Source organism: Typopeltis vanoorti, chromosome 15 (assembly GCF_054136105.1).
Source record: "Typopeltis vanoorti isolate ZY-2024b chromosome 15, IOZ_Tvanoo_1.0, whole genome shotgun sequence".
NCBI lineage: Eukaryota > Metazoa > Arthropoda > Arachnida > Uropygi > Thelyphonidae > Typopeltis > Typopeltis vanoorti.
In genome coordinates, this window is record NC_143563.1 from 5,091,428 (window position 1) to 5,109,043 (window position 17,616).

Sequence of the window (17,616 nt, forward strand, 5' to 3'; positions counted from 1 at the left end):
GCTTATAGGTTGTGATTTCCCTACACCTAACCATTCCCAGTTGCCTTTTATTACTACTTAGCTTTATTACTACTTAGCTTATCTATCTCTTCAGACTCAACTACATCTGGTACATTCCAGGCCATCCCATTCCCATTTGACCATCTTCATGCACACATTCACTACTTTTTCCAAATCCACTCCATATACCGTGTTTCCCTGTCCATCTTGCATTCTCGTTCTATCATTATCACTCACTTTACTACTATTGTTATTTACAATAACTTCAGTCTCACTCTCAGAATTCTGCTCTCCTGATATCTTGCTTTACCTCTTACTTATTCTTCTCTCTTCCTCATATCACTCATCCTCATCGCAGCAATAGTCTCCTTCTAACTGACCACACCAAATCCATTTAAATGCATCCTGTCACTTTTGTTCATTTCCATCTTTCCTTCAAATGCATCCCACACATTTATAAACTCCACTCCTTCTCTTCATACAGCTCTGGCAACATACCACTTATGATCTCTGCTTTTTGTCTCAACTCATTACTATCATATCTAGTTAATGCACCAACCACCTTCAGAACACACTGCTATCATTCACTCACCTCAACAATCTGCTGATATCCATTCTTACATGCTCTTTATGTCCAAACACTTATTCCAACAACCACCACCATCTCCCTTTCTTGTCTGCTTCCTTTATCTAACACATCAATTATGCTAATTCTCCCTCCTGGAAAACACACCTTAGGGAGTCTCATTTATCACACCTCTAATAATGGAATCTCCATATATCATATTCTTGAGTTATTCGTCACATTTTTTCTGCTTTCCTTTATTCTAATCTTTTGTACTCATCCATTCTTATCCACCAAACTTCTCATCTCACTACGCCTATTTTTCGTTTCGCTTCTCATTCTGATCAACTCATTTTTCAAGTTTTGTATCCTGGCAATTTGATTACCTATCAGTCTATCATTCGCTTCTTTTGTTTCCTCATTCTGACGTTCCTGATAACTCATAGTCCAACAGAATTTCACACTTTTGACATATCCATGCTCTCTTTCTCTCTCTCTCTCCCCCCCTCATCTCCTGTTCAGTCTCTCTATTAGCAACACACTCTTCACATTCTGCCATGTATTTATGTTATATTCATGACAATGTACCATCCCTGAAAAGTCCAGGCTATTAATTACATTTGATTTTTGCACTGCCTGATTTCCCAATATCATTTGTGATGCACCTAATTTAACATCAAAAACATCTTCCTGTACCTTCTTCAATTATAACTACTGAATACAGCTCAAATATAGACTAAGTATTACTATATAATGCCCCATTTATACCATATAACTGTAGCATGTTGAACAGCTTTTCTTTTTGCAACTTATCATATCCCTTTGCCATATCTAGGAAACTTAAATGCAGATCCTTGTTATATTCCAATGACTTCTCCACAATTTATATTAAAGTGAAAATTTGATCCTGGCAACTTCTATTTGGATTGAATCCAGCTTGGTATTCTCCAAGCTTCCTTTCCACAATTTTTTTTGTTGTTCTTAGTTATGCTTGCATAAATCTTACCAGGAACACTCAGTAGAGAAATTCCTCTGTAATTCTAATATCCAGTTTTACTTCTTTTTTTGTAGATGAGCACTATGAGAGCTCTATTCCAATCATCTGGAATTCCATATTCTGACCTTCCATATTCAACCAGAAATGCTCAAATATCTCCATATTTGAGCATTTCTGGTTGAATATCATCTCCAGCTGCCTTTCCACATTTCAGGTTTTTGAAGGCTTTTTTCCTACCTTAAGTATTGATATATATTCCTGATTGCATTTCTTTTGAGTGTTTTTTACCTCTCTTCTGTCACTGCTTATTTCATTTAGCAGTCTTTCAAAGTAATTAATCTAGACATCTAGAATATCTTTATCTTCAGTTTTCATGTCACTTTAATCATCATTGATTCCTTTTACAGTATATTGGATTTACCCCTGTGACGTTCATAAGATATGCTTTCTTCTTTTCCTTTACTGCCTCTTTAACTTCCTGAGTTCATCTTGGAGTTCTGATTTTTCTCTCCATGCTGACAACTGGCTTTGCTACTGAATATCCAAGGTTTGGTTTTCAAAATCTTTCATTTTTTCTTGAGTAATTATTTATTTGAGTCTACAGTTGACCTCATTTCAGTCTACACTTCATCTTGGAAAACTGCTCAATTTTGATTTGTTTTAAAACTTTCCTAGACACTCTTCTCTTTAATAAGAAAATCAATATTATCCTGCCCAGAGCTAAATGGTGATCACTTTCAAAACCTCTGTATATGCTTGTGTCCTGAACCAGTAGGAAAACATTGCTATCAACATTGGAATAGTCAATTTCTTATTTTTTTGCATGGTGGAACATGGTGTTAGTAATAACCAGTATCCTGAACAGGAATTCAGCAGGTGCTTGTATTAGCTTTGCTCTTTTCTCCAAATTTTTGCAAAACATTTCCAGATATTTGGTGATCATTTCATACTCTGCTTTAGATCTCCAACGAGGACCAACTGTTCTTTTTTCATTATCTGGCTGACTTCCCTGATCCTTCAAAAACTTCTTCCACTTTTTCCTTAGTGGGAGTTTCTGTGCGACCTTAGGCACAAATAAATCTCATTGTCCAGTTTCCAATTCTGATATTTGCAACATCATTCTACTTAATATTGCCTATCATTCAAGAAGAATAACTTCACATTTAGTGTTGAATAAATACTATAGCTACTGCCTTCTTTTATCTGAATATGACATCTTATATTTGTTGCTTAGAAAGATCTTAACCTGTTTTCTCTTCGTAGTTTTGATAATACCTATTATGTCTGTCTGTCTGCTACTTCTTCTGCTAATTTAATTTCTTCTCCATTGATGCATCTCAGGTTGATGATGTCAACCTTGACCTCTGCTGATGATGAGTTGGGATATCTTCATCAATTTGTTCCAGTTGCTTGCTTTTTGCTGTTCATCCCAATTCCCTGATGAAAATAGCGAGGGAGGGCTTTGTAAAACTGGGCAGTACCCTGTAGGCATGAAATTTTGTCATATTATACCATCATTTCACTTTATGATTTAACCAATAATAATAATACAATTTGGTCGTCTAAATACCAGATTGCCAGCCCATCCTCATTCGTTCAGTATCCAGGTATTTTCCTAATAGGATATTAGGGCAGGAGCTCTGGTTGGTTCTCCACATTCTTTAAAACACCATGCGGAGGTCTCTTTTTGTTATCCAACTTTGACCTTTAAGCATCCCTTGCATGTTTTAAATTGATTCATATCCAACTCAAACATAACATCTGTTCACTTTCCAATTATAAATGAGGTGTCAAATCTTCCACCAATTGGTGAGAGTGACCATGAGGTGATTACCTGGTTTGTTGCCAGCAGTGTGAGGACCTCTGTAAGAAAAGGATATATGTGGAACTACAAGGGGGGGGGGAGTGATTATGAACAGCTCACGAGACAGCTTGTGGGTGAAGCATGGAATGAGGAGTTAGCTGGAAAAGAGATCAATGCAGCTTGGGGGATTTTCAAAAACTGTCTAGTAGATGCAATGTCTAAATGTATTCCAAGGGTGGGAAGGTTAAATAAGGTAGGTGTGAGATGGATGAATAAAGAGATTAAGCATGTGATACAGAGAAAAAAGGCATTGTGGAGGCAGCATAAGAGAAGTGGAAATAACCAATTCCATGAGGTCTACAAAGACGAGGCAAGGAGGGTGAATTGGTTGGTGTGGATAGCAAAAGAGAAGTATGAACAGCAGTTAGCTAATAAAGCCATAAATCATTCTAAGGAGGTCTTTCGATATCTAGCCAGTAAAAGAAAGAATGATTATGGAAGGATGACATTGATTGGAGAAAATGGTATAAAGACAGCTGTTGAGGAAAGTGTGGTGGAGATAATTAATGAGCAGTTCATAAAGGTCCTTCAATCTTGTGAATGTGACTTCATGGAGAGATTGAGAGCAGTTGATAATGGGGAAGACAGACTGACTGTAAGTGAGCAAGAGGTGTATGGGGAGTTGAGTAAATTAGATGTTAATAAGGCTGTGGGACTTGATAATATATCACCACGTATACTGAAGGAATGTGCCAGGGAGTTGACACCTGCCTTGACATATTTTTTTAATACGAGTCTTGCACTCAGTTAAGTTCCTAAGGAGTGGAAAGAGGACAAGATTGTGCCACTTCATAAAGGAGGTGATCGAACTCAAGCATCAAACTATAGGCCTATCAGTGTGTCAGGTGGTGTGGTTAAGTTTTTGGAGAAGCTTGTGAGAACTACGATCCAGAGTTGAGTTGACTACAATGGTATAATCTTTGATGGACAGCATGGATTTGCTAAAGGGAGTCATGTTTTAGTAATCTACTTGCTTATTATAATAAAGTGACTGCTTCCTTGGACAGAGGAGAAGGATACGCAGTAATATACTTGGATTTCACAAAGGCTTTTGATAGAGTACCTCATGATAAGTAAACGGTCAAACTAGAGCATATGGGGTTAGATATTAGACTAGTGCATTGGTTTGGAGACTGGCTATCTGATAGGTATCAAGAAGTTGTTTATGGGGGAGCGATATCCAGGAAAAGGAAAGTTACAAGTATAGTGCCTCAGGGGTCTGTTTTAGGGTCATTACTGTTTAACTTGTATATTAATGATATTGGTGAAGATTTGGATGGAGATATTCAGTTGTTTGCAGATGATGCAAAGTTGGGACGAATCATGAAGAGTAGTGAAGATGTTGTGGCCTTACAAGAAGACTGGAATAAATTGAGTGATTGGGCACGGAACTGGGGATGTGAGTTAAATGTTGCAAAATGTAAGGTTTTAAAATTTGGAAAACAAAGATGGGATGCAGAATTTTTGCTTGGCTAGGATATATTCTGTTATCCAACTTGGTGAGGATATATTGTTGGAGGTGGAGGAAATAAGAGATCTGGGGATGATAGTGGATAAGGATCTGAAATTTAGGGGACACATAGCCAAAATTGTGAAGACAACACAAAGGCTTCTTGGAATGATGCAGAGGACACTGACGTGTAGAAGTTGGGAGATTCTTGTTCCGTTGTATAAGACTTTGATTAGGCCACACATAACCATTGTGCCCAGATTTGGTCACCTGGTTTTCAGAAGGATGAAAAGATGTTGGAAAGGGTCCAAAGGCAAAGAGTTCGGAAACTTACTGAAGTAGTTTCTGACCTCTGGAATGTCGAGTATGAGGAAAGATTGAGAAGATGTAATTTGCAGAGTTTGGTTGACAGGAGGAAGAGGGGGAGATATGATAGAGACCTACAAGTTGGTAAGGGGTTGTTATAGGATTAATGCTAGAGAAGTTCTACATAAAATAGGGGGAGAACCTGAGGTCATCCCTGGAAACTGTATAAAGAGGCTGTGAGTAGGGGAATGAGACGCAGGTTTTTTTCATGCAGAGTTGTGAATGATTGGAATGCTTTGCCTGAGTGTGTGGTACCTTCAAGGAGTTTGAGTGTGTTTAAGACACAGTATGATGAGCTATGTGTGTGATAAAAGGACTTCCCAGATGAGTCTTTGACTCCATGAGGTCTTGGGGTAATAATAATAATGAAATGGAATATAGAACTGAAAGAGATCAAATAATAAATATGTAAAATGAAATAAAAAAACTGTCACCATTATCAGTGTGATATGCATTTTTATTATCAAAACAATATTAACAAAACAAACAAAAAAAAGAACAGCAACAAAAAAAACAGGCTTTACCAGCATAAAGCTTATTTTTTTCCATTTGAGCACTGTGATTTGCTAGTTAAGAGTGAATATTGCTCCCAGCAAAATCTTGTAAGTGAAATATTTTCCTAATAAGTATTTTCTTATGCAATTATAGGTGGTAAGCTTGCTATGTTAGAAGAATTTAGGTTACAGAAAGAAAATTTGCTGAGGAAAATGGCAGATCTAGAAAAAGAACTAGCTAGTCAGCAGCAAATATACAGAGAACAGGTCCATGATATTGAACAGAAAGCACTTTTAGATAATGAAAAGTATGTATGTATTATTTTTATATGTAATATCTTTAATATTGTATTGTTCTAAAGCTGAAAATTGTTTAGAGAAAGGTTTTCTGGAAAACTTGAACTAAGTGGGCTGAATGTGTTTTACAGTAAACCCTGACTCTAAGCAATTTTCAGCTTTTATTGGCTACTATCCATACTGGTTTGTTCTAATTTATATGTATAGTTACATAACTAAAAAATTTCTTTGTGTGAACATGTTGCTCTCTAGCTTAATTGAATTTAATTTTGATTTTGTAACCTAATAGATAATAACAGGACTCTAGCTTTGATGTAGTATATGGTGTCGGTTGTTCATCACTCCATAACACAGCTTTTCAAGCTTCCACTTTCCACTTTCCAGTTGACCTGGGATGGCCCAATTTGTCAGCAATTTGCTGAACAGATAGGGCTGCAACATGGTATCCTATCATTATGTCTCTTTCAAACTCCATCAGTTCCCTTCTCACAGCCATTTCACCCATACACAGTTGCACTGACTTGGGAGCATCATATTCCTCCTATTTATACCAGCTACATACACGTGACTCGTTACATGACATGATGCACCTTGACCATCGGGGTTTCTGCTGACTTCTTTCAAAGCAGTGCACATTTTCTAATGCTATTAACAGATCTAACACATTCAGATTCATGGTACCCTCAATAACATGATTTTTCATGGAATTATCCTTTAGCAACTATATAATTTCACTTTCATCTTTCCATTGCCTCTTTCTTCCCTCTGGTCTTTATGTTCCTATAGTTGAAGTCTCCCATAATTGTGCTAATCTGCTTATGCCTGGCATATTCCTGTGGATCCCCTGGTCTTCAGCAGCAACAATCAACAATATTTTGTCCAGTTGGCCACTATATCATACCTGATATCCTCAAATGAATTATCTCTCTAGACATGAAATTCTAATTGTATTGTTTAGTTGGTTGGGAGTAGCTATTATCAGCAATATCCCCACCTCCTGTCCTATTCTCTCTATCCTCCCTGAAAATACAATACCCATTATATTCTGACCCTGTAACTATATCATTTTCTGTTAAGCCTGACCAATTATACTGTATTACTGTATATGGATTGAACCTGATGATAACACTTCGGAAGGTTTCCTGATCAGCAAGCACATAATCTTGATACTGCTCTGCTAGGGCATGTGTGAATGGAGCATGAGTTGTAATATATATTCTATCTTTCGATGACATATAAGTTGTCACCTTGGATTATATGTGCTATTCATCATATTTTTTTGATATAATATCATTCATTAAAAGTTGTAAAGCTGTGGAAGAAGGAGACTAAGGGTTATCTGGAAACTCTGTCCAGGAGACTAAACATTATTGTAATTGTAATTTCTTTCAAGCCTTTTCTTTCCTCCACTAAATAGTGTGGTGATCTCACACTAGTTATAGTAACTCTTCAGACAACAGAAAACCATGAAACGATACAAATTTAAAAAAGAAAAAAAATAATAATAAATATCTTCTATATCCATTTTTTAATGCAAATCTTACTTGCAGAAGGTTGTAAACGTATGGTATATTAGTAGTAGTTTTTGTCATGGCAATAGGGATTAGATAATCTAAAATCTAACTGAACGTGGAACTTTTTCAACTAGACATTCAATAACGAAGGGTGATCTCACACTGAAAGGTGGAATTTATCATACCTAAAGATATTCACAAATATCCATGTCCATTTAAATATAAAGAGCTAATAAGCTTCATTTCAGCAATGAAAACATTACTCCATGAACTAATCCATGTCCATATTTGGATTTGAGCTTGTTGGTTGGAAAGTACTATGCTATTCAGTCATCCAACCAGGCTGTCATGTGCTGCTGATATCAAAATAAATGATATACACCACAGTTTGTTTTCAGTCATACAAACCTGATATTCCTATTTCCAATAGAACATTACTTAGCAGCCACCATGCCTAATGCATATCTCAAACTTTGTGGCAAAAAGAACTTCTTACTTAAGCAAGTAGTTCTTTTTGCCACAAAGGGACCACTTAAGTATTCTTGCTCATGGGCATACTATAGAATACAAATTTGTGATTCTTTTCCTATTTCCTTGCCACATTCTTTAAAATCTATGTGCTTCTCATCTCTACTCCACATCCTGCAAATTACTATAAAATTCTCTGACTGTTTTCTTAAGAGCATGCGAGGATCAAGAGTTCTAGATCTCATCATTTCATCGGAGGATGTAATTGTTAGAGGGGTTTCACATTTTCCTCCAGTTGGTGAAAGTGATCATGAAGTAATCACCTGTGTTGTGGCTAATCATATGCAGACCTTTGTGAGGAAAAGATATATGTGAAATTATCAGGCTGGTGATTATGACAAGCTTAGGAGTCAGCTTGGAGCTATAATGTGGAACGAGGAGGTGAGTGGTAAGGAAATAAATGCAGCATGAGAACTGACAAAGAAATACATAATAGCATCAATATATAACTGTATTCCGAAGGCCAAAATGTTGAATAAGGTAGGTGTAAAATGGATGAATGTGGAGCTTAAATACGAAATCTGGAAAAAGAAGGCACTTTGGAGGAAGTACAAGATGAATAATGATAATAATCAGTCACATGAAGAGTAAAAATAACAAGCCAGGAGAATAACTCAGTTAGTAAGGAAAAAAAAAGTAGAGTATGAGCAGAAATTGGCAAATCAGGCTAAGAAAAATCTTAGAGAGTTTTTTTTAGATATGTGGCAAGTAGAAGGAAGAATGATCATGGAAAGATGAAGTTAAGGGATGAAAGTGGTAGAATAGTAACTGCTGCAGAAGACATTGGTGACGTATTCAGTGATCAATTTATAAGGGTATTTCATCTTGATCAGGGTGGAATCATGAGGAACTTAAGTGTAGAGGACATAGGAGGGGATGGCTTAATTAGGAGTGAGCAAGAGTTATTTGAGGAAATAAATAAACTTGATGTCATATAAGACAATAGGATTTGATAACATATCATTATGCATCTTAAAGGAATCCTCCAGAGAATTGGTAGTAGCATTGACATGCTTGTTTAATAAGAGTCTTACAACAGCATAAGTTCCAAGGGAATGGAAGGAGGGTAAAATTGTTCCACTGCATAAAGGTGGTGGTGATAAGGCTGTAGTTTCAAATTTTAGGCCAGTCTGTATATCTGGAGTTGCAGTGAAGGTCATGGAGAGATTAGTGAGAAGTAGGATACAGAAACGGGTTGATAACAGCAGTATTCTGTGTGGTTATCAGCATGGGTTTGTTAAGGGGAGATCATGTTTCACTAACTTACTTATGTACTATAATAAAATGACAAATACCTTGTACAGGGAAGACTTAGATTATGCAAAGGCTTTTGATGGATTGCCACATGATAAGCTCTTAAATAAATCGAAACAGATGGGATTGGATAACAGACTTCTGTGTTTGATCAGTGGCTGGCTGTCAGATAGGTATCAGAAAGAAAGAAAATATGGGGAGTGCAGTATCCCGAAAGAGAAAGGTAACTAGTGGTGTGCTGCAGGGATCAGTTTTGGGACCATTGTTGTTCAATTTGTATGTTAATGATATTGGGTTGGGTTTAACTATTGATATTCAGCTGTTTGCAGATGATGCAAAACTGGGGAGAGCAATGCAGAGTCAAGCAGATCTTATTGCCTTACAAGAGGACTTGAATAGATTGCATGATTGGGCAGGTAAGTGGAATTGTCAGTTCAATGTTGCAAAGCGTAAGATTTTGTGATTTGGTAAGCAATGATGGGATACAAAGTATACTCTTGGTGGGGAAACTCTAATGGAAGTAGAGGAGATGAGAGATCCAGGAGTGATGGTGGACAAGGACCTGAAATTTAGGGGCCACATTGCACAAGTGGTGAGGACATCACATCAGATAATGATAATGATGCGAAGGACATTGACATGCAGAAATAGAGATCTTGCCTCATATGGATTATTGTGCTCAGATTTTTTCGCCGGGTTTTCATGGTGAAGACAATATGTTTGAAAGGGTCCAGAAAAGATTCACAAAAGGAATGTTGGTAGCTTGCTCCACCTTTGCTAATAGTTGCCCGGTGTTGTACTACCTACCCCGGTAAGGTAGTACAACACCATATTCAGTCTTGTAGATATTTTCAGGCACAAACTTTGTTTGCTCACACTTCGATAAAGGATTAAAGTAAATTTATTATAGTTTAACCAAGTGAAAAATAAACTTTCAACATCTTTCTCTAAATCCAGAGTAATTTAATAAAAAAAGGTGGCACACCGTTTGGCAACTCCGATAGGTAAAGATGACTTCGCTATTGCTTCTGCCTGGTATCTCCAACTCTGGGCCTGGCTCCCACTAAAGAGACCTCAATAAAGGTTGAAACTAGTCTGGGTAGTGGCCAATTCCTTAATCCCTTAACATTAGACATATCTGCAAGGAGATGTGTTTTGCATTATGGGAGATACTGGGATAGGAGTGTTGGTAGTTTGCTCCACCTTTGCTACGGGATGCCCAGTGTTGTACTACCTACCCCGGTAAGGTAGTACAACACCATATTCAGTCCTGAAGATATTTTCAGGCGCAAAGTGTGAGCAAACAATTAAATTATATTTAATTGTTTGCTCACACTTGGATAAAGGATTAAACTAAATTATTATATCTACATAGTAGACATTTAGAATTGGAATATAACACTTCTGGTCTACAATTATGCAAAGTGCTGCTGGAACAAATAGCTTACTGCCCATTGATGAAGAGGATTTCTATATCAAACAGTAATTCAGCATTGGAATCCCTCACTGAAAACCCTCGTCTTCCATAACCCTTTACAGGATGAATTGTCAGTCGAGCAAATTTCACCTTTTTGCCTTTTTGCATGGTCATGCAACCTTCATCGCAACCTGAAATCACTTTTCCCAAACCCATGTGAAATGTAAAAGGTTGCTGACCAGGATCTTTGGTGCTCCAGAATTTTCTAGGTGGATTGGTCATGATTCCTGTACAATTTACAGTAATCACATCGCCTGGGTTTGGCCTATTACCACAAACAGGTTTCAGCACTAACTTGCATGACCCAGCCCAGTTGGCTAAGTGGTTAGCATAATCCATTCTCGAGCCAAAAGGCCATGGGTTTGAATCCTGCTGTGAGCATGGATGTTTGTGATTGTCTGTGAAAAGACTCAATCCACTAATATGCAACAAATTTGTGAATTTGTTGCACATTAGTGGATTGAGTGGTGGAGAGAGAGAGAGAGCTTTAGAGTAGGTGCCCTCCCTCGATGAGTCTTTGAACTCCCTGGAGGTGTTGCATAATAATAATATACTTGAGCATTTCTGGTCAAATATCATTTACTCCTGCTACCTTTCACATTTCAGGCCTTTGCGGGCTTACTTCAAGTATGGATATGTATTCCTGACTGCATCCCTGTTGAGTGTTTTTTACCACTGTGCTTGTTTCATTTAGCAATTTTTCAAAGTAATTACTCCATACGTCAAGGATATGTTTTTCTCTAGTTTTCTTATCACCTTTATCATCTCTAATTCCTTTTACAGCACTCTTTCTCCAATTCTGACTTCCTCAACAACCAGAATATCTTGCCACCTTCTTGATATTTATTTTCTGTGTTCTTACCAAGTCTTCTCATGACTTTTATTTAGCTAGTTTTACACAGTGTTTAGCTTTCTTACATTTGTCTCTGTATTCTCTAAGAATACAGAGACAAATGTAAGAAAGCAAGCTGACTTATTTGCCAGGAACTTTCAATATGCTTTCTTCTTTTCCTTCATTGCCTCTTTAACTTCCTCTGTCTACCATTGAGTTCTGATTTTTCTATCGTTGCAAACAACCTCACCACATGCTTTTCTGGCTGAATCAATCAGTGTTTTCTTCAGGGCTTGCTACTGAATCTCCGAGGTTTAGTTCCTATTCTCAAACTCTTTTATTTTTTCTTGAATACTGTTTGTGTATTTTAGTCTACAGTTCACATATGACAGCTTCTCAAATTTTATTCACTTTAAAACTTTCTCACATGTTCTTCTTTTCAATATGAAATTCAATTTTATTCTGCTCAAGACTTGTAGCTGCTGTAGCACAGTTGGAAGAATAGCGGAATATTGTGCCCTTTCATTGGAAAAGACCTGGGTTCCATTCTCGTTGTGACGAGAGGAATCTTTACGTGTGCTTTTTCTATAGAAGGTGAGTTAGCCGATCTCATACGATGGTAGCAGGGTTTTTTCTCCCGGAAACTCGGGTTTTTCATCCAGTGTACAGACAAATTGGCATTCAGAACACATGCAATTTAGAGATAAAAAATACTGTTATTGGTGATGATGGGTGATAGATGATGTTGATGATAGTTGGAGAATTAAGTAGTATTGGAGGGGATGAGATGTATTTAGCGAAGTAGAGTAGTGTGCCTTCCCATGATGAGTCCTTGGTCTCCTTAGAGGTGTCCAGTAATAATAATAATAATCAATGGTGATCACTTCCAATTTCAAATCCTCTATACATCTGGTGTCCTGCACCAGGGATAAAATATCACTATCAACAATAGCATAGTCAATGAGACTTTTCTTATTCCTTGCCTCTTTTCTCTATGTGAATTTGTGCACATTTTTATGTTGGAACATGGTGTTAGTAATAACCAGTCCATGTCCTGAGCAGAAATCCAACAGGCATTTGCCATTATTATTAGCTTTGCTCTTTTCTCCAATTTTCCCAAAATATTTCTGTATGTCTGACAATCATTTGCTACTCTGCTATTTAGATCCCTCAACAAGGTTCTGTCTTTAACCCAAATGCTCAAGTTTGGAGGTATAAAAGTCTTTCAGTGGCTGCACTGCATAGTTCAGAAGGATGAATTTTGGATGATTGGAGTAGAACTCTCATAGTACCCATATATAAAAAGGGAAATAAAACTGAATATGAGAATTACAGAGGTATTTCTTTACTGAGTGTTATTGGTAAGATATATGCAAGTATACTTGAGAAACAATTGAGAAGGATTGTGGAAGAAAAGCTTGGTGAAGAACAAAGTGGATTCAGGCGAAATAGTGGCTGTCAGGATTAGATTTTCACTTTACAACAAATAGCGGAGAAATCATGTAATATAATAATATATTAATATAATATAATTCTCTCTTATATTGTTATTAAGAGAGAATATAACAAAGATCTGTATTTAAGTTTTGTAGATCTGGAAAAGGCACATGAGAAGGTGAAAAGAGAGGAGCTATTCAAAACACTACAGTTATATGGTGTCCATAAGGCATTATATCAAGCAATACTTAGTCATTATTTGAGTTGCAAGTCAGCAGTTAGAATTGAAGGAAGTACAGGAAGATGGTTTAATGTTAAATCTGGTGTCAGACAAGAATGTACATTATCCCCTCTGTTATTCATTATTTATATGAAGGAAAGTGGTATTAAACGTGATATCAAAATTGGATATGTTAATCTCAGTTCTTTGCTTTATGTGGATGATGTTATACTTCCAAATAAATCTGCTAGAAGTCTGCAAGATTTCTGACTAAATTGAATAACTGTGGTAATAGATATGGTATGAAGGTTAGCACGACAAAGATAATGAAAATACGCAGACGCATTGAAAATATCAACTGCATTTTGAATGGAGAACCTATAACATTTCAGCTACTTTGGCATGATTTTTAGTGAAGATGGTAAATTAAATATGGAAATCAACAAAGCTGGTATGGTATTAGGTCAACTGAATAAATTTATATGGAATAAGAGAGAAATTAGTCAAAACACTAAATTAGCTATATACAAGGCAGTGTTGAAACCAGTTTTAACTTATGCATCTGAGAGCTGGGTCAGAAGTAAAACACTTGACCAAAGACTAGAGACCGCAGATATGAGAGTCCTGAGAAAGATTAGAGGCATGAACAGATGGCATGAATGGCAATATCATATTAAACACGAGGATATTAGGAAAGAACTTGACATCGTTAGCATCCATGAATGTGTTAGCAGAGCTAATCTCAGGTGGTGTGGACACTTAAACAGAATGGGAGAGGAAAGATTAGCAAAACAAGTGTTCTCTGCCAGGTTAGCAGGAAAAAGACTCAGAGGAAGACCAAGATTTTGGTGGATTGATATGGTAAAAAGTGCCATAGAAGATAGAAATATAAGATCTGATAATATTGAAGTCTTGACAGGTAACATTGTAGATAGGAAGTTAGTAATGATGTAAATTTTTCATGTAATACTATCATATCCTGTACATCCCTTGAGGGTACATGGCAGGAATTTGTTGATGATAAAAAAGCCGCTTTTATGTTGTATTTGCAGAGCAACGAAGCCACTTGGTCCATGACATTTTCGTAAATCAGCGTTGATTGCATTCTTGAAATCTTGTTTAAATAATGGAGTTGCAGGTGATGTATCAAGAATTTTTCTGATCATGGGTTCAGAACCATTAAGTGTGATGTTCTGTTTCAGATAGTGCAGTTCTTCATTCCTTTTAATTGGTGTACTTGATATATTGTAATGCCCTGTCTCGTAAAATTTTAATTATGTCTATCTTCTGCAATGGATAGTGGTGAGAAGTAGCATTTAAAAATCTTCCACGTTGTGGTCGATTTTCTGTATATGGAGAAGGATAACCTTTTTTCCTCTTCATTTACTTTGACCAGGATATCAAGGAAAGTGTGTTGCTCTAGTTCAATAGAGAATTTTATATTGGTATAGAAGTTGTACAGATAATCTTTGAAAGCAATCAGCTTATCCACCGTTTCCAAGCAAATGACGAATATATTGTCGACGTAACGTAGCCAAACTTTAGGTTTTTAACTCGTTAGTTTCAATGTCTTTCATAAGCAGGTTGGCTAGGACTGGAAAAAGGGGGGGGGAACCCATGGTAAGTCCTTTTTGTTCCCAATATATTAAAACAATTAAAACCTGAGAAGTTATTGTCTGGTTTAAGTGGTTTATTTTTAATAAACTCCTTTCATTACAATGTGTTCTCAATACCAAAAACTGCCTACAGAACTAGGCTGGCTGTTGATATCCTATCTGGATCAGTTTCTTTTTACTTGGCTAACCAATTTGTCTAAACATTTTGCAGTGTTGTCCTCTTCATTCCCAGATTTTAAAAACATCCTGTTAAATAACTTCCCATATTTTTCTCATTTTATCAACCTCAGACAGTTTAAGTCATTACATGTATTATTATGTGTCCTTTCTAGATGAGTCTTTGGACTCCAGGGAGTCCAAAGACTCATCTAGAAAGGACACTCTCTGTCTTCACCACTCAATCCACCAACTACAATGAACCACAACTACACCAATGGCATCTACTGCCCACCAACACCACTAGTATTTTCACAGACAATCACAAACATCCATGCCCACAGCGGGATTCAAACCTGCAGCCTTTTGGCTGGAGAACAGATATGCTAACCACTTGGCCAACCAGGCTGGGTGATTAGTGTATTGTCTTCCAGATATTGCCTTCTCTTTCCTCCATACTGAAAGAGAAGGGGAATACCTGAGGTGGTGTTCTGTCTATATATTGTTGTTATTATTGTTTTCTCGGGCATCTTCTTGGGGTTAAAACTCATTGAGGAAGCCCACACTAACCATTATTCACATAATACTTATCATACCTACTTGAACTCATTCACTAATAAAAAATGCTCACACCCACCACTAGGAACCCATTCCACCCATTCATCACTCTCACACAATTTCCAGTGGTGGAAAAAAAAAAGTGTTTGGTGTCAATCCTATAAACCCCTTTTTAATAATTTAGAGTTGGTGAGATGAATAAGAGGATGGTTGATGGAGAGATATCAGAGAATAGTTTATTCATGAGTATAGTCCAGAAGAAAGCCTGTGACTAGTTGCGATGCTACAGAGCTCTTTTCTTAGGCCACTACTGATTAATTTGTTGATATAGGAAAGAATCTGAAAGTATCTGTTCAGTTGTTTGCCATTGATGCAAAGTTGGGTAAAGCAATAGTTAATAAAGATGATGCTAAAACTTTGCATGATGATTTGGATAGGCTGGCAATCTGGGCAAAGAAGAATGGATGTGGCAAAGTGTAACATAATAGCAAAAGTGGCTAAAGCAGCTCACTAGATTACTTGGTTACCGAAGAATACTTGACGAGCAGAGACAAGCAGGTTATTATTCCTCTTTATCGAGCCTTCATAACTCCCCTTGACTGCTGCATACAGATCTGGGCACCAGAGTTTCACAATGAGGAAGAGGTGGAGAGGCAAGTGACCAAGATGGTAGTAGATCTATGGAATGAACATTATGAGAACAGGTTGAAGATATGTGGGTTACAGAAACTGGTTGGCAGATGGAAAAGGATGATATGATTGAGACATACAAATTACTGAAGGGTTTTTACAAGATTAATTCAGAGGAAATTTTTCAGAATAGTGGTGGGAGAACTAGAGGCCATTCATTGGAAACTGAATAAGAGTGTAGTTAGCATGGGTGTTAGAATTAGGTATTTTGCTTGGAGAATGGTGAATGAGTGGAATAGATTGCCAGTCTGTTGTGGGTGCCATAACTGTGAATGAATTCAAAGCAAAGTATAATAGATGCTATGCAAATGTTAGATAGTGTTTACATAATGTTTAGGGTCTCCCTTGATGAATCTAAAGACTCCATGCAGTAGTCTGTAATAATAACTTATATGTTTCTATTATGTCCCCCCTATTTTGCCTGTTGACTAATCTTTGAAGCCCAAAACCTTCAATCTGTCCTCACTCACTTCTGGATCTTCTATACTACCTCCATGGAATACCTGCAACCAGATCTGCTGGCAGCAGTCCACACTTATTAAAGCCTTATAAAAGGGGAATAATAACATTCCTAACCCTGCTTGTCAGTGTCTTTATCAACAACCAGATAAGCTGATATGCTGTTTTGGTTACATTTGCAATATGAACTTCAAACTTCCAGTCCAAAATCATCTTCAAATCTCTGGTCTCATCAGTTTCTTGCAGTTCACTTACATCAGTGTAGTACACAGCATGTAAGTGCATGACCTTTTACTTGGCCATTCTTTCTTTCTCTCCCTTATCATAATCACTCTCCTTTTCTCAGTCTTAATCCACCTTCCTCTTTGTCATCCATTCACAACTTGTTTCTCATATTTCTTAGTTTCACTTGCTTTCTTATTCATATTTATTTCATTCTCTGTTTGTGCATTTTCTCTCTCACCTAACACCACTCATTACAAATGTTCAGTAACCCTTTCCAGTGCTCCCTCTTTCTTTATCATGCTTGTCTTTCTACATCATGCTTTATTTACTTCAGTTATTTTCATATTATTTTCTTAATTTCTTACATTGTTCAGTCATCATCAGAGAAGAAGATTGCTGAAAACTAAATGATACTTATTATCTTTCACTTGTTTGATTATACTATAATACAATTGATAGATGATAATTATTATACGAGGTTTGTTTGAAAAGTTTGCTAAATTTCTAATAGATGGCGACACAATTCGTTCATTCATATCATCTTTTTCATGACCCCTGGTAAAATTTTAGCCATGTGTGATGCATAGCTCTTGTTTGGCAAACATTTAAAATGACCA

The 17,616-nt window shown here is 36.9% G+C and overlaps 1 protein-coding gene across 1 annotated transcript in view; it reads left to right on the forward strand.

Annotated features, from left to right (window-relative positions):
* The window catches only part of LOC150098320 (cilia- and flagella-associated protein 157-like), a 210,169-nt gene that overhangs the window by 65,565 nt on the left and 126,988 nt on the right, over window positions 1-17,616 (forward strand). The window contains exon 6 of the mRNA XM_090405148.1: window positions 5,891-6,044. Coding sequence (XP_090261274.1) covers window positions 5,891-6,044 — 154 coding nt within the window. The remainder of the gene's footprint in view (window positions 1-5,890; window positions 6,045-17,616) is intronic.